The 24368-nt window shown below is 54.7% G+C and overlaps 1 protein-coding gene across 1 annotated transcript; it reads right to left on the minus strand.

Annotated features, from left to right (window-relative positions):
* Window positions 1-222: 222 nt before the first annotated feature.
* DRC7 (dynein regulatory complex subunit 7) lies at window positions 223-22855 on the minus strand. The gene is made up of 18 exons (XM_039232683.1): window positions 22614-22855; window positions 17987-18218; window positions 17437-17611; window positions 16100-16225; window positions 15155-15349; window positions 13561-13719; window positions 12538-12756; window positions 9529-9657; window positions 7222-7294; window positions 6263-6391; window positions 5950-6078; window positions 4220-4440; window positions 3233-3448; window positions 2550-2660; window positions 2350-2460; window positions 1318-1512; window positions 616-755; window positions 223-507 (listed from the first exon to the last, which is right to left on the minus strand). Exons 2-18 carry the CDS (start codon window positions 18181-18183, stop codon window positions 414-416), a joined length of 2619 nt encoding a protein of 872 aa, XP_039088614.1. The 5' UTR covers window positions 18184-18218; window positions 22614-22855; the 3' UTR covers window positions 223-413.
* Between the last annotated feature and the right edge of the window lie 1513 nt (window positions 22856-24368).

The raw sequence follows: 24368 nt of genomic DNA on the forward strand, positions 1-24368 counted from the left end.
CCCAGTTCTGGAGCCTGCACCTTGCCATTCCCACGTTGCCAGCGGGGCCACCCTAGCCACGCTGAGATCTAACTGGATGTTTGAAGGTGGCTGTGGGACCATCTGCAGAGGTGCTGCAAAGACAACATCCCAATGGGAGGAGGGACAAGGAAGCACATGAGGAAGGTGGCCAATGTGGGGGGGGGAGTGGTCCCAGGCTATCAATAAAGACTAAACATGAGGTACAAGCAGCAAATTCAAAGTGTGTTTATTTACGGGAAGGTCATGAGAAGCAGGAACAGACAGGGAGGTGGTGTGGCAGTGAGGTCGCCCAAGTGGACAGTCATCTGCTGGTTGTGGGAGGGGGCACAGGGACCAGGCTGTGGGGGGGGTTTCCGGCTCCGGTAGCTTTGGCCAAAGCCCCGCAGCGGGCCTCAAACAAAGACTTTCATGAACTCCACCAGGCGTGGGTCCTTGTAGAGTTTTTCCTCCAGAGCCAAGTACTTGAGCGGGGCCAGCTCCTTGTGCCTGTAACCAGGGGGCGGAGCAGGAGACGGTGAAGGTTCACAACATGCTGCTGAGCCTCCGAGGGTCCTGTCCAGCCAACCCCCCGACCCCGCCCGCCGTCCCCCTCACCGGTTGAGCCGCTGCTCCAGGATGCGGATGCGGAACATGGCCTGAGAGCAGTAACTCAGGTACAAGTCCTCGTCCTCGGCCGTCAAGGTCACCTGGTTCTCCTGGTACCACTGCTGCTTCTTCTGCAGCTCCTGGGTCTCCTGCGGGCACGGGGTGGAGAGAGCAGAGGGGTTGACGGGGGCTGGCCTTGCCGCCACCATCCACAGAAGCCAGAGCGGCGGAGGCAGGGGCCACACAATGTCTTGCGTGGGAGCCAGTGGGGTCACGTTTAGAGGGGTGTTGTGTCCCTGAGCAGCAGGGCTCAAGACCGAGAGCCTTGTGAACAAGGTTCCAACATTTTCAGTGCCTCCAATTCCCTGTCTGCGGAAGGAAGGGCATCGTATACCCCTTGCACACACAGCATAGGGCCTTTTGTGCAGAGTAAAGGAGAGAACGCGTGAAACTACCTGGGCACGCGGCTGACTATGAAATGCAGCGAGGACTAGGAGTTGTTATAACATAGCACCCCTCCCTCCACCCCTCCCTCCACCACTCACCCCACCACCCCTCCGCCCCCCCCCTTCCACCCAACAAACAACGAGGAAGGACAACTCCGTCTTTTGGCAAACTCCATGACCTGCTAGACTAGTTCCCCTCACTGGTCCCCGAGCAGACAGCCCCGGCTCCGTTTTCCGGATGAGGAGGCCCAGGCCCTGGCCGCACCTTCTCGAAGCGGGCCTGGATGAGGTTGGCCTTGTCGATGAGCCGCTGCTTAAAGTCACTGAGGCACTCGTCCTTGACACGCATGGCCTGCCAGCGTGTCATCTTCTCATTCGGCGGGAGCTGTGCCAGGAAGGGGGCCAGATAGTCCAGCTGGGCCTCCATCTGCCGCAGGTGCTCCTCGTGCATCACGCGCTCCTGTGGGCAGTGTTGGGGGGGGGGTCAGCTCACCAGCAGGAGCTGCAGAGGCCTCCCGCCACGCTCTGCATCAACATGTGATGACACAGAACTAGGCCTTAAATCCAGATCCCAGGGCCCAGTGCCTCTGGGACAGAGGCCGTGGAGGGGCCACTGTGCTGGCCCTCGTGGCAGCTGTCACAGTTGGTGACAGCCAACGCCCCACACCTGAATTCACGTCTCTCGGCCTGAGCCTCGGCAGATAAGCAGCGCTGAGCAGATGCTTGTTCAATAAATGGTAACAAATGGTGATCACGGTAATGGTAAAGCCCAAACTGCCAGTAACTCCTTTCTTTTTTCTCTTTCAGACCCAGTCTTCCGGCCCGTACCAGCCAAGAGCCAGTCGTCTCATGCCCTGTCCTGCCTTGGCAACCGCAAACTAGTTTTAGAAACCTCCACACTTGGTGGGTGAAGGGGATCTAGGAGCTGGCCCCGAAAGCCCAGCTGGGCGTCCTGTGGCCAGAGTGGGCTCGCTGGGGCCACCAGCCCACGTCCTGACTTTGAGGGGAGGCCTGGGTGGAGGCGGGTACACAACTTCCATTATTTTCCCATGCAGTAGAGGCCTTGGCTTGGCCACAGCCCTGCAGGAGGGGGCAGACCTTCCGGATCCTGAGCGCTGTTCGGTGTTCATCACAGAACCAGTCAGCTCAGCAGCAAGGATGACCACAATGGTGTCAGTAGCTTCATCCCCTGTAAGGGGCTCCCCGGCAGAGTCCCTATTACCCTCACTGCCCTGGCGCCCTGGTCGGGGGGGGGGGGGGGGGGGAGGTCCAGGAAAAGCCGAGGCCTGGGGCTCACCATGGCCTCCCGATATTCTTTGCTCTTCTCGTTGCGCTTGGTGTCGTAGATGGAGATGGTCAGCTTGTGCTCCTCCTCCTCCTCCTCTCGAAGCTTCAGGATCTCCAGCACCTGAATTGGGAAGCGGGGGACGGCATGGTTGAGGTGCCCTCCCGCCCTGCCTCCTCCCGCCCGCCCGCCCGCCCTCGCCACCGGACCACCTCCAGCTCTGACTCCCAGGCCTGATGTCTGGACAACTTCTCCTCATTCCTCAGCTTCATCATGGCCTCGTACTGGTAGAGAAGCTTCTTGGTGTGCTCCATGGGCTCCACCTGCGACCACCACCACCACAGTGACAAGGAGAAGCAGCAATGGCTAAGGGCAGGGGCAGGCTCTGGAGACACACTGCTTGGGTCCAGATCCTCCCTTGCCGTTTTCTAGCTGTGTGACAACAAGCAACTTGCTTGACCTCTCTGGGCCTCAGTTTCTTCATCTATAAGCACAGATTATAGAAGAAAATGAACTGGAAGCTCAGAGGGACTCAGGGCTGTGCCAGGAGAGCGAGGAAAGCCAGCTCCTCAGAGGTGGTAGGACCTTCTCCTGCTCCAGTGTTGGTCCCGCGATCTGGGCTCTGCTTTGTCTAGGAATCGGGGGGGAAGGGGCAGTAGGGAGAGTAGCCTGCTGGGTTGCCTTTCTCGACGGGAAAGGGGGAGATTTTCAGAGGAGCTGCAAAGATGACTGATGGTCCCCAGATGGGAGCTCTTGATTTTCCCAAGGGGCAGAGATGACCTTAGGGCTGGGAGCCATGGGTTTCCATCCCAGTTTCCCCAAGTTGCTGGGATGGCCCAGAGGGCCCCGGGAACTCCCCCTGGCCCGCCCGGCCCACCCTGGCGCCCAGGCCCACCTCAAAGCTGATACACATGTCGGGCGTCATGACGATCTTGTTGCCCTTGCTGTCCACCTCGGTGCGCCGCAGGAACTCACGCTTGGAGGCAGTGATGTGGTCGTCACGGCAGTGGTAGCGCAGCTGGATGCGCTCATCCAAGATGAGAAACACACGCTCCGCCACATCCTCGTCTGCGGGCTTCTCGGGGTTGCGGTCGAACCGCTCCGTGATTTTCTGGGAGGCCAGATCATCATAGGACGGGGGTGGGAAAGGGGCTCTCTGGCTACACCCCTGAGGGTGGAAGTAGAGGACCATCAGGGACACTGGGCTTTGGGGATTTTATGTGGAGCAGCCCTTCCTAGCCAGACAGTGGCTCTCTGGCCCCGGTGGTTCTCAGCGCCAGGCCACCGCAGCCCTGACTAGTGCTGCATTCCTTTTCTAGCTCTCTCCACAAGATGCTATTTGCTCACCTCCAGAGATGGGGACCTCATCACCTCTCCAAGCACCTTGCTTTATCATTAAACATCCCTTACCACTAGGAAGGGCCTGTTTCGTATACAGCCGTTAAACACAGTTGCCAAGTAATTTATAATGATGTAGAGAAAAAAGTGCACAGTTTAATGTTAAGTGAGTGATGTGGGGATTCTGCCTTTGCACGCGTGTATGCCCCCCTCAACACACACCAAAGTTAGACTTAAGTTAGACTCTCAAAACCAAACCTATTAACACATGGTAATATCTGAGAGATACCATGCTGAGATATTTTTTACTTTTCTCATCATATTTTTCCATATTTTCTAAATGTTTCATCATGCATGTGCACTTTTTATAATAGTAAGGAAATACATCCGTGGCCCAGTGGCATCTGGCAGCCTCAGGTTCGTAAAACAGGAGTGGGCACTCGGGAAAGATGTGGCCCCAGAGTCAGAGCTGGCCCTATCCCAGAGTAACCGTGGCCTCCTGGAGAGAGTGGGCACCCTGTCCCCAGGCCCGGTGAGTGCTTACCACCATTGGCCGGGGGTTTGACTCTGCGCTGTTCAGAGCCAACTTCTTGACCCTGTCCCCAAAATTGACGTGGCGGTAGGAAAGGAAGTCAGCCCGTCCTCGGTAGTACTCCGTCATCGTCTTGGGCGTTTCCTCCCGCTTTACCAGCCCGTCCACACGGGCTCTGTCATAAAACTCCATGACGCGGTCCATCTCAGGTTGCATAGACTTGTACGAGTGCACTGCAGTGGAAGGCAGGGTCCGGGAAGTCAGCGGTGTGAGCCCAGGAGCTCTGGCCACTGGCTTGAGAACCCAGCCCCAGACCCCAGGGAGAAGGCATGCCCATGAATGCTCACGGATGAGCACAAGTTCTATAAGCAATCCCCTACTGCTGGGTATTCAGGTTGCTTCTATCCTTTTCGTTATTATAAACAACACTGCAATGAACCTCTGCATCACGCATGTTTCACTCTTGCCCATTATTTGCTCAGGCCAAATGACCAGCAGTGCTACTGCCGGTCAAACAGCATACATAGCTAAGGGGCACCTGGGTGGCTCAGTTGGTTGAACATCCGACTTTGGCTCAGGTCTGTGATCTTACTGCTTGTGGGTCTGAGCCCCGCGCTGGGCTCTGTGCTGACACCTCGGAGCCTGGAGCCTGCCTCGGATTCTGTGTCTTCTCTCTCTCTCTCTCCCCCTCCCCTGCTCGTGCTCTCTCTTTCTCTCTCTCAAAAATACATTTTAGGGGCACCTGAATGGCTCAGTCGGTTAAGCATCCGACTTTGGCTCAGGTCATGATCTCACGGTTTGTGGGTTCGGGCCCCATGTCAGGCTCTGTGCTGACAGCTAGCTCAGAGCCTGTTTCAGATTCTGTGTCTCCCTCTCTCTCTGACCCTCCCCTTCTCATGCTGTTTCTCTCAGAAATAAATAAAACATAAAAAAATACATTTTAAAAACATTAAAAAAAATTTTTAAAGCATAGTTGAAAGCTACTATTGATTATTTTGCCCAAGTGCTTTCCAGAGACGTTGCACCAATTTTCTGTCCTACCAACAGTGACAGAGTGCAAGTGTCTGTGGCTTCACTCACACCCAGTAGGACCACTTTCTTCATCTTTGCCAACACAAGGCCTGTAAGATGGTCCCTTATGGGTTTCCTTCCTTCCTTCCTTCCTTCCTTCCTTCCTTCCTTCCTTCCTTCCTTCCTCCCTCCCTCCCTCCCTCCCTCGCTCCCTCATTCTTCATTTCAACCACCGAGTAAGATTGATCATTTTTTAAGATGTATATTGACACTATGGTTTTCTTCTGTGAGCCTTTGGTTAGGGCCAGTGATTCTCTTCCGAAACATGTCCCCTCACTTCCCAGACTCTGCGGCTCACGGCTGCACCTCCGCCCCCTGCCGCATCGCCCTTGTGGGGACATTCCTTGGTTTTACTGCTCACATTCTGACCCCTTGGAAATATGACCCCCCACCACCACCACTGTGTGCCTAGGCCTAACCACAGAATGGGCATGTGGCCCTGGTGTCGACTTTCCTGGAGGAACATTTGTCACATTTCCGTGGATTTTCTGCACTTCCCCTGACTGCCCACACATCTGATTTGCTTAGGGAGCCAGGGGCCGTGCATGGTGCTTGCCGAGCATGAGCCCTGTGAATATTTGGTTACTGGTCCCTCCCAGCACAGGCCAGCCGTGCAGAGGCTGCCTCAGGGAAGAAGTGTCCCCACTCTGGGCTCCTAGCTGGACACTCACTGCGCAGAGCCTGGGGGTGGCCCGGCTTGAAGTAGTCAATATTCAGGCCCGTCCTCTTGTTGATGTGTTTCAGCTCCAGCATGTCCTCTCGATTCTGAAACCACTCCTTGATCTCCAAGGTCTCGGTACCTACAGGGCCCGGTGGGTGCTTAGTGCCGCCAGGCCAGCTCCCTGGCTTCTGTAACCCTGCCCAGCACAGAGGCCGGCAGGGCCCACGCTCACACCATGAGAGTGGCAGCGACGTGCCCCAGGGCACACATCATGTCGGGGACCCCAGCTCTCCTGCTCCCATAGCCAGGGCTGCCCCACTTACACTCTAAGTCCTCATAGGTGGTGAGGCAGCACACGAGGCCATTGCTGTTGAGATATGGGGCCCATTTCTCCAGCTTCGCCCTCTTGTACTGGATCACCTTCTTCCCATTTGGGCAGCGGGTCTCGAAAGCTGCAGAAACAGAGCAGGCTGGGGTCACTCCTCCCCTCCTCCACGCCCCCAGCCGCTCATCCAGCCGCTGTCCACTGTGCTGATCTGCTAAACTCCTCCAGGCCCCCAGCCCGCTCCAAGGAGATGGAGCAAAGTGGTCACAGTGTGGCTCTGCCCTGGGGGAGTTCTCAGGTTTGAGCCTGACCCCTGGAGCTGTGATCTTCCACACCACCCACTCACTGCCAGAAACACTATCCCCTCCTGCCCTTACTGGGCTGACTTCGGATCCCTCCAAACTTAGCTTAGACTCCTCCTCCTGGAAGCCCTTCTGGCCCACCTACTCCCAGCCCCAAAGTGGGATGCTGGGCCGGGTGCTCCTCCCCTGGTTCCCGTGAAGCCCTCGCTAGCCCTTCCTGCCCGATTAGAATAGCCCACGCCCTCGCCGCGGGTCTGGGTCTAGGCACTCCCAGACAGGCACCTCGGCGCCCGGTAGATGTCAGCACGGGACACGAGTGTGTCTGCCCTCCTGGTCCTGACACCTCCACTCCCCTGTGCCACCTGGGTACTAGGCTTGGCCTCCTCCTGGCAGGGGGGTGAGGGAGGGGAATGACTGTGTCCTGGTCCTCTTTCCTTTAGCACCCACTCTGTCACCCAGCGCAGGTTAACTGAGCCCCATCCAACATGCCAGACTGGTGTCAGGCCCTCGGCCACAGAGCTGACTGCGTGTGGCGGAAGGAAGGAGGAGGGCGTGACAGACGGCAGGAGGGGTGGAAATGAGGGGCTGGGGCAGCCGCTGCCGGCTCTCCTCGCACTGGTCCTGGGGAAGCGAGTGAACACACGCGTGCCTGTACCTTCTGGGGAAATCTCAATCTGCTCCACCCACGAGGACGGCATGTCGAAACTCTTATCCTCATCCTCCTTGCCCTGTTGGGAGAGGTGGGGAGGGACAGGCTCTGGTCAGGGCTGCACCTTGCACAGAGCTTCTGTCTTGCCCCCCAGGGCCAAGCCACAGTGGCCGTGAGCTCCCCCCAGGGAAGCCAGAGGTCCCGGACAGTTCTGACCTGGCATGACCCAAGGGTAGAGAGGAAGAGGAGGTGGCCTAGGAGCCCTCCCTTGACCCACCTGGCTAGGACAGCAGTCCCCTGCCTTGCATTCCCCCCCCGCCCCACCGCCCCGCTCCTGTCAGTCAGAATGGGCAGCAGACACAGCTACGCAGCCCTCCTTAGGAGAGGGGCTTCTGCAGTCAGGTGGATGCAAGCCCCACCGCCATCCGACACCAGCTTGGGGTCCTGGGCGCAAGTCCCCTAACCACGCTGAGCCTTCCTAACTGTTAACTAGACCCTGTGGGGGGACTAACTGATAGAATACACACGGGCGCCTGGGTGGCTCGGTTGGTGAAGCAAGCAACTCTTGATTTTGGCTCAGGTCATGACCTCACGGTTCTTGAGATCAAGTCCCAAATCAGGCTCTGTGCTGACAGCCAGGTGCCTGCTTGGGATTCTCTCTCTCTCTGCCTCTGCCCCTCCCCTGCTCACGTTCTCTTTCTCTCAAAAATAGATAAACATTAAAAAAAATGCACATAAACCACTTGAGGCACTGCCCACCTACTGGTTTTTTTTTTCCCCCTCTTTAGTTTCCCCATCTGTAAAATAAGGCCTGGTCTACACAAATGGTCCTCAAGGGGTCTCTACAGACCCGTGGATTCTCCACAAACCGCTCAAACTTGGTCTTGTTCCTCTAACCTGTGCTCGCCAGCAGGGGGCGCCTGTGCCCCAGGAATTAGGGCGCCAGGAGGCTCCCTGGTCTCCAGAGATGAGAGCGCAGAGCGCTGAGCCAAGTTCATCGTACCTATGGTCTCCTTTTGTCCCTGAGCAGTCCCAGGAGGTAGAACAGAGTTACTGTTCAGAACCCAGACTTGAGAGCCAGACTCAGATCCCAGGTTCAAGCCCCAGCTCTGTCACTTACTGGCCATTTACCATTGAGTAAGTTACTTCACCCCTCTGTGTTGTTAAGTCTTCCTGTCTGTAAAATGGATGATAATAATCATGAATGATGATACTAACACCTACCTCGCCAGGTGGTTGTAAAGATGTGGACAAGTTACTTCAGGTTAAGTGCCAGGAGGTTACTGAATGTTAAGTGAATGTTACCATGGTGGGCTGATTTGTGTCCCCCTAATCGTGCCCCAAAACCAGTGCCTCAGAATATGGCTATATTTGCAGACAGGATTTTTAAAGAGGTAGTTAAGTTAAAACTAGGTCATTAATCCAATGTGACTGGGTCCTTGTGAGAAGAGATTAAGACACACACAGAGGAAAGACCACAGTGAGGACACAGAGAGAAGACAGACATTGGCAAGTCAAGGAGAGAGGCCTCAGGAGAAGCCAACAGCCCACACCTTAATCTTGGGCTTCCAGCCTCCAGAACTGTGAGGAAAGTAATTTCTGCTGTTTAAGCCCCCCAGGGTGTGGTGATTTGTCATGGCGCCTCCAGCTAGCTGATACACCTGGTACGATAACTGACCCCATTCCCCCGTCACATACAGATGGCAAAAGTGAAGCTCTCCATGATTGGGAAGTTGGCCCCAGATGTCACAGCCAAGAGCTAAGGCCTCTGGGCACCTGACCTCCAGGCAAGGGTCCTCATGGAGACCTGCCTGGAAGGCCCCTGGCTAGGAGACAGGAGAAGGGGTGCCGTGGGGAAGGCCCAGGCCAGTGGGCTGATATGACAGACGAGAAAGGCCTGGAAGCATGTGAGGGGCATCATGGTGGCTACGCAGGAAGGCCTGGAAGTGAGGCCAGGGCTTGTGGACACGGTCCTATCACCCTAATGCGAGGGACATGCTCTTAAGAGAAGCAGGGCAACCACTGACTATGGTGGGCTGTGTGTGGGGCAGGAGCCCCGGATGCAAGTCCCAGCCCTCCCCTACCCCACCAGGTGTCCCGGGCAAGTCAGTGGACCTGCATGGGCCTTAGTGTACCCATCTGTAAAATGAGAGCAGGGTCCAGGCCCTTCTGCTTTGAGGGATCCTTACTTGGTCTATGTGGCTCATTTCCCGCTGATACACACACATGTGGTAGGGACACTGGTCAGGTGGGCCCGAAGCAAGATGGGGCACGAAGCCCGGGTCCCATGCTGGCCCCGCGCCAGAGACTCACCAGGTTTTCCACGTCATAGTCATCATTCAGCGCATCTTCCTCTTCCTCAGTCAAGGACAGGTGAGACTTCTCGGCCCCCAAGAGCAGGTACTCCCACCTCACAGGGTCTCCCAGGTCAAAGACCAAGTCCTGGCGGCGGAAGGGTCGGCTAAGTGCACCCCACCACCAGCCTGCCCCGTCCTGTTCCACGCGGTGAGGGTGGGGGGGAACAGTCGTGTCCAGAGTAGAGGAGGGACCTGGGCCAGGGTCTCAGGGGGACACAGTGTCAGCTCCGAGCCACCTTGCATGGTCCACACCCATCCTCATTTCAACAGGGAAACTGAGGCCAGTCGCACTGCCCAATCTCCCTGTGAAGAAAATCTCACTGGTGGTCTCTGTGAGACTTGGCAACTCTCCGGTCCGGGACCGACCTGGATATGGGGCTTAACCTGCTTCATCAGGGGGGCGTCCCAGGTGGCGTTTAGAGCAGATACAAGCCAGCAAGATTTTACGGGAGAGGGAGATGGTGGGTTTGGGAAAGGGCCCCCACCCGGCTTCTACCCGTGCCAGGGACAAGGAACCGGGCAGCCACACATGCAACTGTATAGAGGAGGCAGGCGGAAATCTCTCCTCCACAGTGGGGGCTTTCACCTTCTTTCCATCCCCGCCTACCCGAGCCTGGGCTCACTGGGCAGGTAACTCCCAGCAGATGGAGGCACTCAGCGTCCCCATCTCCCTCTCCAGGATGGCACCCCCCCCACCCCAACACCCCAGAATCAGTGTCCCAGAAGGAGGGCAAAGGTAGCTGCCCACAAGCATTTCAACACGACGCTGTCCTGACAGAGGCTCTAATCTGAGACCTCACGGAGTCCTGGGGGGCTATTACTCTGCTCTAACTGGGAGGTGGGGGGAGAGGAAAGAGGGACATGGTGAACGGCAGGGAGGGAGAGAACTGCTCAAAGATGTAGCAGTGACTGTGGATAGTCAAGGCTCAATGAGGGGGGAACCAAACCACACAGATGTTTGTATTTCTTTAAATCACACCCTCTAGGGAGCCTGGGTGGCTCAGTTGGTTAAGTGCCCAACTTTGGCTCAGGTCATGATCTCACAGTTTGTGGGTTCGAGCCCCACGTTGGGCTCTGTGCTGACAGCTAGCTCAGAGCCTGGAGCCTGCTTCTGATTCTGTGTCTCCTTCTCTCTCTGACCCTCCCCTGCTCATGTTGCCTCTCTCTTTCAGAAATAAATAAAACATTTAAAAAAATTTTTTAAATAAATAAATCACGCCCTCCATTCCATCACCTTTGTAATTAGTGGGCAGTAGTCAGATGTTTTGATATAACTTAGAAGTTCTGTTTCCACAGAGAAAGCATACACGAATGGACAGCTACCATGTCCCATGAGCCTGGGGCGTGTTTGCGCCAGCCAGCCTCTGTGTGGGTGCCTCACACGGCTCCCCGGTCCCAGTGCCATTTCAGGGTCCTTCGGAGGAATAAAGCAGCCGCTCCCATTCTCCCCTGGCAGTAGAAGTGACAGCCAGTGTCATGATCTATTTCTTCATGCCCTCACTTGGTGATGCACTACTGCCTCTCTGGCTTCGCTTTCCACCAGACCACCCTCCCGCTTCCAGCTCATCTCATCATCCTGTGTTTCCCTGTCACAAGTTTCCTTCTCCTAGCACTGGTGCAGAGCATGCTGGGAGGGAGAGGCCGAGTCCAGCCTGGGAGGGGGCAAAGGAGGACTGTAAGCAGCCTCGAAGGGTCCATCAGCCTTTAGGGGGCACTGACCACCCCGGCAGCTAGGAGCCTGGGCTCTGGGGGAGGGCAGTCTTGGCTCTGCTCTGTCTGTGTGGTGTGAGGGGCACCCTGGGTGGCTCAGTTGGTTTAAGCGTCCGACTTCAGCTCAGGTCATGATCTCACGGTTTGTGGGTTCAGGCCCTACATCGGGCTCTGTGCTGACAGCTCAGAGCCTGGAGTCTGTTTCAGATTCTGTGTCTCCCCCTCTCTCCTCCCCTGCTCACGCTGTCTCTCTCTCTCTCAGAAATAAATAAAAAACATTAAAAATTTTTTTTATCTGTGTGGTATGGTAGTTGTTCTTTCTGTAAAATGAGAGTAACAATAGCATATCTACCCCATGACTCTGAAGTTAGTGAGAGCCAAGCAAACCCTGGAATCAGGGTAAGAGAAGCCAGTGTGGTGACCGGCGGGGCACTGGGCTGATCCTTGCTTCACTCAAGGCGGAAGTTAATCCACCTCAGAACATCTGACTTCCACACAGAGTGACCTGCGCTGGAGCACAGGGGCATCAACTCTGCCCATCTGCCACAGGGGTGACAGCAGTCCCCTTGGACGGGGTCACCTTGGAATGGGGGGCAAAAGGCCCAAGACCTACCTTTGGGAAACTGGCCCGGTCGGAAGTGGAGGAATTTGGAAACAACAAAAGAGCGCAGGACGGGGAGCCTGGAGCCTGTATCTCATTTGATTCGTGTACAGTACAATGAATTTCCAGAAACTGAATGCACTCAGGTTTCCCGCACCCAGATTAAGAAATAGAATACTGTCCACATTCCAGAAAGTCCTTGTGTGTCCAGTTATGACTCTCCCCCAAATGTGTGCACGTGTTTTTAACTTAGATAAGTAGCACTGAGTTATATATATACATACACATATACACACAGACACACGCATATACGTATGTGTGAATACATACCTATCCACACATTTATGGAAATTCGTTGGACTGTACACTAAGGATGAGTGTATTTTTCTGCCTGTACGTTGTACTTCAATACATTGTTTTAAAAAGTCACTGATACAAATCAACAATCCACGTTTTACAAGGACACGCAAATCAAAAGAGAGACAATAATCATATTAGAATGGTTACTTATGGACGAAGGGGTGGGCTAAGGGGACTCAGCTATGGGGAAAGTCTGAGCTCGGTGGTGGCCAGCTCTGCCCACAGCTCACTCCGCCAGCACGGCGGCCCTGCCCGACTGTGCCTGTCGCACAGCCCCGCCCCCCCGGCCAGTACCTTGCAGCAATTCCAACAGTCCTGCATGTTGACCCAGTAGTTCTTATGGTTCCAGAGGCTCTCGATGCCCAGGAAGTGGTCGTCCTGGTTGCTGTAGCTGCGCGCCGTGAGTGAGTCGATAAAAAAACTCTCAGGCACCTCACGCTTCCCCGACAGCACCAAGACCCAGGAGTGAACCCGTAGGCCATGCAGGGGGTCGGTCTTGGCTTTCTCCACATCCTACACAGGAGAGGTGGGGGACCATGGGCCGATGGCTGGGAAGGGGGGCGTCGGGGGCCCGAACATCTCCCCAGGCCCGGGGAACCAGCAGGAGAGCCGATTTCTGATCCCGACTGCAGCACTGGCTGGCTGCGTGACCTTGGGGGTATCACCCTACTTCTGAGCCTGTTTTCTTATCCATAAAATGGGAGGGTGTGAGTTTATCTGTAGTTTACAAACTGGACCCTTTGGAGTCCTGGAGTGTCTGGGATTTACTGGCTTTCTGCATTGTGATTCTGGGTGAGATTTCCTGCAAAGGAAGGCAGAGGAATACTGTGTGGCTTCTTTTTCCTCTTTCCTGTGGAAGAACGGTGACTGCGTCATGTTCATCATTGTATCCTGGGCCTGGACCACAGGAGATGCTCCGTAAATACTACATGGAAGGGAAGGAAGGGAGCGAGGGTGGCAAAGAGTGGAAGGAGGGAGAGATGAGAGTGTGGATGCATGGACGGAGAGCACGGGGGGAGGGTGGCGAACAGGGAGGATGGATGAGGAGTATAGGCAGGTAGGTCTTCAGGGAGAGAGTCTGGAACAAGGAGGACACCAGAGCCCAGCACAGAAAGGCTGAGGCAGCAGAGCTCTCTGGAATCCGCTGCAGGAGCTGGCTGACCACCAGTGGGAGACTCCCACGTGGCTGGACTGCCGTGGGAGGCGGCGAGGCGGGAGGAGGGGATCTGGACTTGGGGTGCATGGACCTGTGTCAGGTCCCAGTTGCTAGCAGCCTCTCCTGGAGAGCTGGGCACAGGGGTGAGGACGCGGACCCACCAGGAGGTGCTCTTCCTCCTCCCTCAGCCGCCTCTGCTCCTCCGCTTTGGTCTCCTCCTGCTTCTTTGTCTCCTGCTCCTGCTCGAACCTGCTGGTCAGGTCCCTGGGCGGTTTAATGGTGTACTTCTTAGGCGGCACCTTTTCCTTCTCCTGGACCACCTGTCTCCCAACGAAAGAAGGATCAGTGGCCCTGGCATCGCCAGCCCCTCCGGCCAGGAGGTCACAGCTGCTCCTGGAGTCCCCGGGCTTCCTGGCCCTCAATGCGGGAGCCTCAGCCCCCGTTCCCTGGCTTCAGGCTCTTCTGTAGAATGGGACAGGAGTAAGAACCTTCTCCCCCGGGGTTGTTCTGAGGACAGGAAAACGCCCACATGAGGTGTCTGGCAGGGCAGAGTTCAGGAGATGAGATTTCCCCCCACTTCGCTCCCCACTGCCCTTATTAGCTATGATCTGACCCAGAAAGCGGGGTAATGGTCAGGAGTCGGATTTCCCAGATTCTGCCATTGGATGGTGTCTCATATTGACTTAAAGAGTTTTCTGGGCTAGGAAGGAGAAGAAAGCCCGTGTGCGTGCGTGTGTGCACAGACGTGTGCTAGGGGGCAAGCAAAGAGTCTAGGGAAGAACACCGCAGAGGCTGCAGAGCAGGCCTGCCACAGTGATGAGGGAAAACAGCCAGTCTTGGCAGCTTCAACCGGGTGGGGCCTCAGCCCCTGAGTCTCCACTCACCAGCCCCTGTGGCGTTGGCCATGCTAGTCCATCTCTACAGTCTGTAAAATAGGGGTGATAATGCCCACCACACAGCGCTGCTGTGACACAGGCTCATGTCACCACGCTGGAGGCCCCAGGCCCTGGGATGCCCTGCCCTGAGCTGCAGACCCCACGGGGGCTTCACTCTGATCACAGCGTCCTGGAATTGATCCAGGTCAACTCTGATCACAGCGTTCCTGGAATCGATCCGGTTCACCAATGGCATTTTCTGTCCGTACTGTGGCTATTTCCCAAAATGCAAAGAAATGCTTCTGGAATCCTAAAATGAAATTCATTTCAGCACGTCCCTTGTGTTCACAGCCGCCTCTAGCCAGTTGGGAGCTGTCGAGCCAACAGATATAAAAACACACCCACCACCTGCTGGAGGGTTGGTGGCAATTTTTTTTTTTTTTTTTTTTTTTTGCTGTCAAAAAGGAGCCTTTTGAATTGGGAGGAGGTGATGGGGGGAAAAAGAGTGAATAAATGTCCATCCGTCTGTTGTTTTCCTTACATGAAAATGGCGAGGTGGATTTTTATCAAACACGGAAGGTAAATCTGGGAGAGACCGACTTCAGAAGCCGGCGGCTGGCACAGATTTCACCTGGTGGGGAACAGCCTCTTGGAAGCGAGTTGGGACAAGAGAAGGGAGACAGCCGGTGAGGGGAGCTGGGCTGTGTGTGCTGAGCACCCCGGGACAGACACACCAGGACAGACACACCGGCAGCGTGAATGAACTCCGGGGCAGCGGGCGGCTGCTTGTGGGGCCGGGAAGGGGCAGGAAGGGCGGGGCCGCGCCGCGTCACGGGTGGCACCCCTTGCGCGATGCCCAGAGCAGCATGAACCCCCGTACCTCCTGGTGCTTCAAGGTGAGCGGGCACACGTCCCGCGTCAGGTCCATTTGACACATGTCCTGTGACGCGTAGCCGTTGACGCAGTAGGCGTCGTAGCCAGCGCCGAGGAGCATGGAGCAGAGCAGTGTGCTGTAGTCGAAGCAGTTCCCCTTCTGGTACTTGAGCACCGTGGTGGAGGAGTACAGGTAGGGGGGCTGGCGGCAGAGGGCTGGTCAGCGCAGCCAGCCCGCTGCACCCCTGCACGTCCTCCCAGGCGCCAGCATCCGGGCACCAGGGCCAATGCGCAGGCGCGGCCCCGCCCCCACCCCAGGCTCCTCCCCCTTCTCAGGCCGGGCAGCCTACCAAGAATCAGATGGAAACCACGGACCCTGAAGTGGAAAGTGCAGTCCACATTTGCCTATAACTTTAGGTGGCCGTGGACTTCCTAATAGGAAAGACCATCTGGACTATATAGAAGCTGCTGGTCTAATGCTGTCTGATTGGTTGTCCTACGGTTTTATGCAAAGTTGTCCTCCCCTCTTCTGATCAAAGAAGATCCCCTCTGCACTGTGCACCTACCCTCTCACCCTGTCTCCCTCCATGCTCACTGGGAAACACCCTGAGCTGGACAGAAGCCCAAAGATGGGGCCCGGGGTCACAGGCAGCAGGGACCTCCCCTCTCTCTCCTTTTCCCAGCTCTTAAAGTCGTGAGAGGAAGACTCTGAAGGCAGAAGGAGGCAAAGAGATAGGAGCCAGGAAACCAGGCTTGCTGTGTGACCTCAGGCAATTGGCTGTCCCTCTCTGGGCCCATTTCCCCACCCCACCCCAGAGGGGTCTCTGAGGGGCTCACACCAGATGCACTATGGCCAGTGGTGTGAGCCTCACTGAGCCTCCTTCGACATACCTCCCCGGCTTCCCATCCTAGGTCTCATGGGCCTAGGGACGAAGCCAGCGGTGGCACTTACCGGCTTGAGGGGGTCAGGCAGGGGCACCATGGAGAGGAAGTCTGAGACAAACTGGGCACAGGTGTCCCAGTTGTAGAGCTCAGGGTAGGGCATCAGCGTGGGCCGGATGGTGGTGCTCACGAACTTCTGCAAGGGGAAGAGAGCTCAGCCCCCGCCCCCGGGGGGGCTTTCTACCTGGCCGGGGGGGGGGGGGGGGGGCACTCCCAGCAAGCCAGAGCCCTGGGTGGGGAGGGAGCGGGGAAGGCTCTCTAGGCCTCTGCCCCTCCAGCCCAGATGCCGAATAAGCTTGTGCCCTCCTGATCTCTCAACACCCCTGTAAGTCGGGCCCACTGGCAGCTGGGGAAACTGAGGCTCTGAGAGATGAGCTGACTTGCTCAGGGTCACAGTCAGTAGCAGATCTGGCTTGTCTGGCTCTGGACCACCAGCCAGTGCGAGGAAGCTAGTGCTACCCCTTTGCGAGGCTGCTGTCACCCCAGGGCCCGTGGTCCAGTCCTCCAGGGTCTCCCTGTAGATTCGAAGAAGGCCCACCGGCATAGGGTGTCACGTGCCCCTGCCCCCACCCCATGCAGGCCCGCTGATTGCTCCAGGGGAGATGCACACCTGGGGCTACCCGGGACCCGTACGGGAATCACTGAGTTTCAAACGCAGGCAGCTAATACCAATGTTAAAAATTACCATGTGGTGGGGCGCCTGGGTGGCTCAGTCGGTTAAGCGTCCGACTTCGGCTCAGGTCGTGATCTTGCGATTCGTGGGCTCGAGCCCCGTGTCAGGCTCTGTGCTGACAGCTCAGAGCCTGGAGCCTACTTCAGATTCTGTGTCTTCCTCTCTGACCCTCCCCTGCTCACACTGTCTCCCCTCTCTCTCAGAAATAAATTTTAAAAAAAATAATTTTTTTTAAATTACCACGTGGACCAAATAAAACAGTCTGTGAGTCCCCGTCAGCCTGTGGGCTCCTGTTTTGCAACCTTTGCATTCATCCTATGCCATTCCACCTGAAGATGGGGAAACTGAGGTCCAGAGACACCTAGGGCGTGCTTGGGTTACAGGGCTGGAGGGAAGGAGGCCAGTGCTTGGCTCCTAGGTTCTCTGCCCTTCCCTGGACAGAGCTGATGCCTGGGGCTGGAGACCGCACCAGGTGTCTCGCTGCCCCTTGGCTGCGGGGGGGGTGTCCAGGCCACCACAGTCCCTCAGGGGTGATTCACATCGACCCTGCTGAGGCCTGCTGGCATTTGAATTTATGCTATCTCCGGATATTAACTCTGATCCAGGAGCTTCGGCCCGCCTCCCTCCACCCTCCCTCTCCAGCCCTTGCCCTGCCCTCCACAACCCCGCCTTACAGGCACTTCGCACTCGTTCAGCGGGTGCAGGAAGAGGGGCACGCGGTCTGGGCACAGGTGGTTGTACTGGCGGGAGAAGTTGTCCGCCACCTGCAGCAAGTGCTCCTCCTTGAGCGTGTTGCTTTGGTAGGAGACGGGTAGGTTGGAGATGTCGATAGTGTCCTTGGTAAAAGTCCTGTGTCCATAAGAGGGGTGGCATTAGTCCATGTGCGGCTAGGCCTGGCACAGAGGGACCCGTCAACCCACCTTAGCTGCCGTTGTCTCTACCCTTTCCTCATTTAATCCTCACAGCTGCCTAGAAGCATCATCAACGTGTGCACTTTTAAGTAGAAATGGGAACGGAGGCACAGAGAGGTTGAATGACTCACCCGGGGTCACACAGCAAGTGGGGGGCAGAGAGGGGGCTTGGACCAGGCAGATTCCCTCCATGTCCGGTCCTGCCTCCCAGCCGTGGGGCCACTGTTCTTCCTGGCTCTTCTGTCACCCGGCCCTGGTCTGCCCCTCATCAGGGCTGCCCGGCCCGAGACCCCCACCCTGGCCTGGCACGCACGAGGGCTTCTCCGGGATGGCCAGGTCAATGTCTGACAGCTTCTTCTCCAGGTCTCTGAGCATCTCCTGCGTCATGGGGGCCTCCTCCCTCCGCACCTCCACCGGCCTCGTCATCTTCTCGCCCCTCTCAGCCCGCACGGCTGCCTCCTCCCGCTCGGCAGCCTCCTCCTCCTCCACTTTCTCCTTCAGGACCTCCATCCTGGCACGTCTCTGACTGTCTGGAGGCGGAATCTCTGTGGGAGGGATAAATGCACTCAGAGCGGCCCACTTCGACCACCAACACCGCCTGTGTCTCTGGGATGCGGTTTGCGGGGGAGCAAGCAAGCCCCTCTTAAACTTCCCTTCCACTGGGGAGAGTCCTGCTTGGTGCTGGCCCGTCTGTAACACCTTTCTAACACGTGCAGATCTTTCTTTAAAACAAGGACACAGCAGCCCATGGGTTGAAAGCTAGTGTCAGGGCCAGAGCAGGTGGTCCAATCTTACTAAGGCTGCTTGCTTGCGTTTCCTCCCTCCCTCTCTCTCTCCCTTCTTTCTTTCTTTCCTTCCTTCCTTTTGTTTCTTTTCTTTTGTTTTTCTTCCTTTTCTTTCTTTTTCTTCCTTCCTTTCCTTTTCTTTTCTCTTCCTTCCTTCCTCCCTCCCTCCCTCCCTCCCTTCCTTCCTTCCTTTTTCTTCCTTCCTTCCTTCCTTTCTTTTCTTTCTTTTTCTTTCTTCCTTCCTTCCTTTTGTTTCTTTTCTTTTATTTCTTTCTTCCTTTTCTTTCTTTTTCTTTCTTCCTTTCTTTCTTTCTTTCTTTCATCTGAAAGTATCTTCTCCTTATGGCAAGCAACACTAATACCATAGGGATTACGATAGTATAATGAAGTTCCCTATTTAGATATACTTATTAAGTCTGACGAGTGAATTGGAAAATTATTCATAACAGTAAGGTGATATGGAATATGATGAAAGAAGGAGGAAGGGAAAAAAAGGTCACATCACCAAATTCGGAGCTGAGGCACAGTGAAGGCACGGGCAGCGCACCTGGCCAAGGAGCCGGTGTGTGGGGTGTGATGTAGCCTGTGCTCTCCAGGCCAAGTCCTTTGTCAGCCCGCAGGACGGAGGACTTTTGGGGAGCCACATTGAGATGACATTTATAGGGAAGCCCTTACCCACAGCTACAAGGCAAAGCCTCACTAAGGTGGCCCACTAGTTACCTCCCCAAAGATCCAGCACCCCCTTCCATATATGGCAGAACCCCAATTTCACCAGGGGGCAGCAATGTGCTTGGTTAAAATGTTCAGCTCCCAGCGTCCCATGCAGCTGGGGGTGGCCTGGGGATGTGAACCCAGTTCTGACCACTGAGATGTGAGTCAAAGTTGTTGGATGGTAAAGGGCAGGACCCAGCAGGCATAGACCTTCGGCCCTTCTCTTCTTCCTGCATAAAGCAGGAGTTGGGACAGCCAATGCCTGATCAAGAGATGGCCACACATGAGGACCGAAGCTGCCTGCTAAGGACGGCAGCGTGGAGACACGGGGACCTGGGGTCCCAAATGGAACCATGGAGGCCTTGAGTGCCACCTTCAGACCTCCCATCATGTGAGAAAATTCAGCCTCTGCTTATGTCAGTGGCCATGTCAGGCTCCTGTTATATCAGCCCAGCTGACCCACCAGCCTCCTGCCTCCCGGCCCCAGCCCCAGTCTTTGGTCTTTGCAGTGCCCTCCCTCAAACATCCGGTTTCTTTATGGCACACAGGGTAAAGGTCCAGAGGGGAGGGAAACCAACCCGACGCACAGGGTGTGGTGGAGTGAGAACAGGGGGGAAAAGGGCAGGGTCTCCCCAGATTTGGGTGGAGCCAGGATCCAGGGGGACAAAAGGGAGCAGGAGGTAAAGGCTGGGCACTGCCTCCCTGCCCCAACCCATAACTGGAGCCTCAGCTTCTTGGGGAGACGAGTCACTGACCGCCAGCCTGGCTTAGCGGAAAGCTTGTCTCTGCCAAAAGTGCCTGCTGGGCCCTTGGGCTACTCCCTGCCGTTTCTAGGCCTCATTTCCCCTTCTGCAACATGAACGGAGGGACAGACGTTTTCTGTCCCATGCTGACGTTCTGTAGGACTCAGGACTCCATCATGCACCTGTTACTGGAGGTCAGCCCGCTGGAGTCCCAGGTGGCCAACATCAGGGTGGAGGCCCATGTCCAGCAGGCTTGTTCAGGACCTTAGCTCCTTGCAGGCAAACCTCCCTGCCAGTCAACAGCACAGCCCAGAGCTCAGCTCTATTTGTCTGCTCCTCGGGCACAGCTAGGGTTCCTTCCCGGGAGAACAGTCATAACCATCACTAGGTGCTTACCGCGTACCAAACACCTACTGTGTGCCAGGCACTGTGCTGAGGGCTTGCCAGAGATGACCCCACATATCCTGCGAAGACTCTGTGAGATCATGAAAAATATGCACTGGTCTCTGCCTCAGCGCCTGGCACAGAGCTCCAGAAACCCTTGTAATTTCCTAAGTGAGGAGCGCACAGGGAGCATCTTTTGTTCTAATGAGGGGGCTCTGGGTGGGCTCTGGATGGGGCTGGTCACTGAGAAGACCATGTTATGCTGAGAAGCTCAGAATTTTCAGCCCCACAACCTCCCACTTCTCTAAAGAGAAGAGAACAACTTGAAAGTGAAGTTATTGGGGCACCTGGGTGGCTTAGTTGGTTAAGCGTCCGACTTTCGCTTAGGTCATGATCTCGCAGTTCATGGGTTCCAGCCCCGCATCGGGCTCTGTGCTGACAGCTAGCTCAGAGCCTGGAGCCTGTTTCAGATTCTGTGACTCCCTCTCTCTCTGACCCTCCCCTGCTCATGCTGTCTCTCTCTCTCTCTCTCTCCTAGAAATAAACATTAAAAAAAAATTTTTTAAAAAGTGAAGTTATTAATTGATGGTGCCTATTAGGTATTTATAAGGGATACAGGTGTGCTGTTTTGAAGGGGCAAATGCACCCAATGTTTAGAGCAGCGCATTGACAACAGCCAAAGTATGGAAAGAGCCCAAATGTCCATCGATGGATGAATGGATAAGGAAGATGTGGTATAGATATACAGTGGAGTATTACGCAGCAAGCAAAAAGAATGAAATCTTGCCATTTGCAACTACGTGGATGGAACTATAGGGTATTGTGCTAAGTGAAATTAGTCAATCAGAGAAAGACGAATATCAGATGACTTCCCTCGTATGAGGACTTTAAGATACAAAACAGATGAACATAAGGGAAGGGAAGCAAAAATTACATAAAAACAGGGAGGGGGACACAACATAAGAGATTCTTAAATATGGGGAACAAGCAGGGTTACCAGAGGGGTTGTGGGAGGGGGGATGGGCTACACGGGTAAGGGGCACAAAGGAATCTACTCCTGAAATCATTGTTGCACTATATACTAACTTGGATGTGAATTTTAAAAAAATAATAAATAAATAATTGATGGTGCCAAACGTGGAAGCCTCCATAAAATACAAGCAGGAGGGGGCTTGGAGAGCTGCCAGGTGGGTGCACACATCCACCTCTATGACGCACCCACCCCCGCAGGGACAGAAACTCCTTCCTGACCTTGCCCTATTACCTTTCCATCTAGCTGCTCATCTGTATCCTTTCCGGATCCTTCAATAAACTGGTGAACGCAAGTAAATGTTTCACTGAGTTCTGTGAGCCACTTGAGCAAATTAATCAAACCTGAGGAAGGGATCATGGGCACCAACCTCCAGTTTTGTGGCCAAGAAAGCCAGAAGTTGTGGGTAACCTAGGGACCTTCTACTTGAGATTTGTGTCGGAGGTGGACCTGGCCATCTTGTGGGACTTAGCCCTTAACCCGTGGGGTCTGATTCTATCTCCAGGTAGATAGTGTTGGAACTGAGTTACATTGTAGTACACCCAGCTGGTGTCACAGAGAATTGCTTGGTGTGTCACACATTTGGTGAGCAGAAGTGTCAGGGGTGAAGTGTCCCATGTGAGAAGTAAAGGAGAAACAGAGGAGATAGGACACTGAATTGAGTTTTCCCATTACAGACCCTAAGAGGCAGACAGTGCTGTGATACCCACTTTGCAGATAGGAAAATTGAGTCCTAGAGAGGTTAAGTGCAGTGCCTAAGGTCACGGAGCTAGTAAGTAGCAGCTCTGGGGTTTGAAGCCATATATTTCTGGCTTTGAAAACCAGGCACTTAAGGGCCTACTGAGATGGGGAAGTCCTAGAAGTGATGAAGCAGGGTGAGGGGGTACCTCCAGGCTATGAGGTAAGTAAAGATAGAAATGGGGAGACAGCCAAGGTGTCTGTGGGCTGCAGAGGGTTACAACAGTGACAAGTACTGAGATGGGACCTGAGCCCAAGGTCACAGAACACCTTTATCAGAGGTGGAACTGGGCTAGAACCCGAAATACTTATTCCCCAAACCAGACTGCCTCTTCAGCTACCGCCCAGTGTGTGTGTGTGGGGGGGGGGACGTCCCTGCCCAGAGGCCCTCCCCACCCCATGGACCTTTTTTCCACACCCTTCCCTGGCAGCAATACACACACACACACACACACACACACACACACACACACACCTTCCTCAGAAAGATCGGGGCTGGAAGCCCCCTAAGCAGCAAAAGCCCCCTCCAGCCACCACCCTACTTCTTACCCTGTCACCAGCCACCTCAGGTTCTCTGCTCCCTCCTCACCCTTCTGAGAACAGCCTGTACCATCTGTTAGCCCATCTCCATGGTAACAGCTTTCGGAAGCTGAGGGGAGGTTCTGGGAGAGGAGGCTTCTGGGAAATGCAGTCCGCCACTGTCCAGGTCTCCGTCTGGAAGGCCATCTGCTATAGGTCCCTCAGCAAGCGACAGGCTGGAGCCAGTTGGTGCCAGTTTGCAAGAGCTGATTGTTAAAATTTCAGAAATGTTTGTGAGCCAGTAGACCAACAGCCATAATTACACATTAAATTAGAGCAACTTATAAATTAATAGGTTGTAGTAAAGCGAAGGTAATTAATACTCAAAATTCATCACTTTTTAATTATTTTACTACCTTTTTCTAGCCTGTATGTTCTTGGCATTATTTACAACCATTGTATCTCTATAAGGGAAATACATAATGGTGACTACCTTATATGCCTCCCCAGCCTCTCCAGTGATGTCACATCAACAGCTTAAAATTGGCCACAGGGTTACTTACACCAGAGAGATTGGCAAATGTTATAGCCCAGGGCTTTCCCCCCAGGGGCCAGTTGTTAGGTGCTCACCAGGACACTGCTGGCTGCCTCTGTCCCCACATGTGATCAGTGTCCATCAAGACAAATGGGAGCCACTGTGGATTCTATCACGTTTCCTTATCACGGTGCACAGAACCAGGCTGTTTGGCTGAGTCCCAGGTTCTAGTCCAGCCTGGGCCTCTGACTTAATGTCTAACTCACAGGACAGGGAAAACCTATCCAGAAGGTTCATGGCCTATAAAAATTCATTTTAATTCCTTTCAAATTCAGAAGAAACAATGAATAGACTAATGATAAGTGCAGAATTATGAGTCCAATCTGGATTATATCCGTCTTTGTACCAATGAGGTTAAAAAATATATATTTTTACTCTTTTGTTACTGGAGCCCATGGAAGTTGTAAAGCACCCCGTGGGGTACCAGGGGGCTGCTGTAAAAACACCATCTGAACAAGTTTGCACAGTCGCTGCTACTGGGGGAAACAGCAATCCCCTCAATTCTCAGTAGTACATCAGGATTTTAAATTCTGGCCAGAATGTTGTGCAGCCAGGGAAAATAAGGTGTGAAGGATACAGTAAGGATACATGTGCCCTGTGATTACCCCTGGGGAACTCACCTGGGCGAGGGCAGGCAGGGAGAAGGGAAAGGTAAATGGGTGGTGTGTCAGGCTGGTCTCATTTCTTTTGTATAGTTATTTATTCCTTTTTATCCTTATACCCACTCGAATTCTCTGACTCTTTTTTTTAAGTTTATTCACTTATTTTGAGGGGGGAGGGGGTAGAGAGAGGTGGAGAGAGAGAATCCCAAGCAGGCTCTGCGCTATCAGTGCATTTCCTGTTGTGGGGCTCAAACTCATGAACCGTGGGATCATGACCTGAGCCAAAACCAAGAGTCAGACCCTTAACCGATTGAGCCAACCAGGCACCCCCTCCTCTGTTTCCTTCTTCTTCTTTTTTTTTTTTTTGTTAATGTTTTTTAAATTTATTTCTGAGAGAGAGAGAGCAGGGAAGGGTCAGAGAGAGAGGGAGACACAGACTCTGAAGCAGGCTCCAGGCTCTGAGCCATCAGCACAGAGCCCAACATGGGGCTCAAACCCACAAACCATGAGATCATGACCTGAGCCAAAGTCGGATGCTTAACCGACTGAGCCACCCAGGCACCCCTTCTCTGTTTCTTATATTGTCAC

Source organism: Hyaena hyaena, unplaced genomic scaffold (assembly GCF_003009895.1).
Source record: "Hyaena hyaena isolate Hyena2069 unplaced genomic scaffold, ASM300989v1 scaffold_68, whole genome shotgun sequence".
Classification (NCBI taxonomy): domain Eukaryota; kingdom Metazoa; phylum Chordata; class Mammalia; order Carnivora; family Hyaenidae; genus Hyaena; species Hyaena hyaena.

Bases quoted from the DNA above. Each gene is read 5' to 3' on its own strand.
- DRC7 (XM_039232683.1), bottom strand. From the start codon at position 18,183: ATGGAGGTCCTGAAGGAGAAAGTGGAGGAGGAGGAGGCTGCCGAGCGG. The intron at 15,350-16,099 runs GTAAGTGCCACC...CTCTGCCGCCAG, and splicing joins TGCCTGACCCCCTCAAGCCG to CCCCCCTACCTGTACTCCTC. The intron at 13,720-15,154 runs GTACGGGGGTTC...GTTGGGAGACAG, and splicing joins TCACCTTGAAGCACCAGGAG to GTGGTCCAGGAGAAGGAAAA.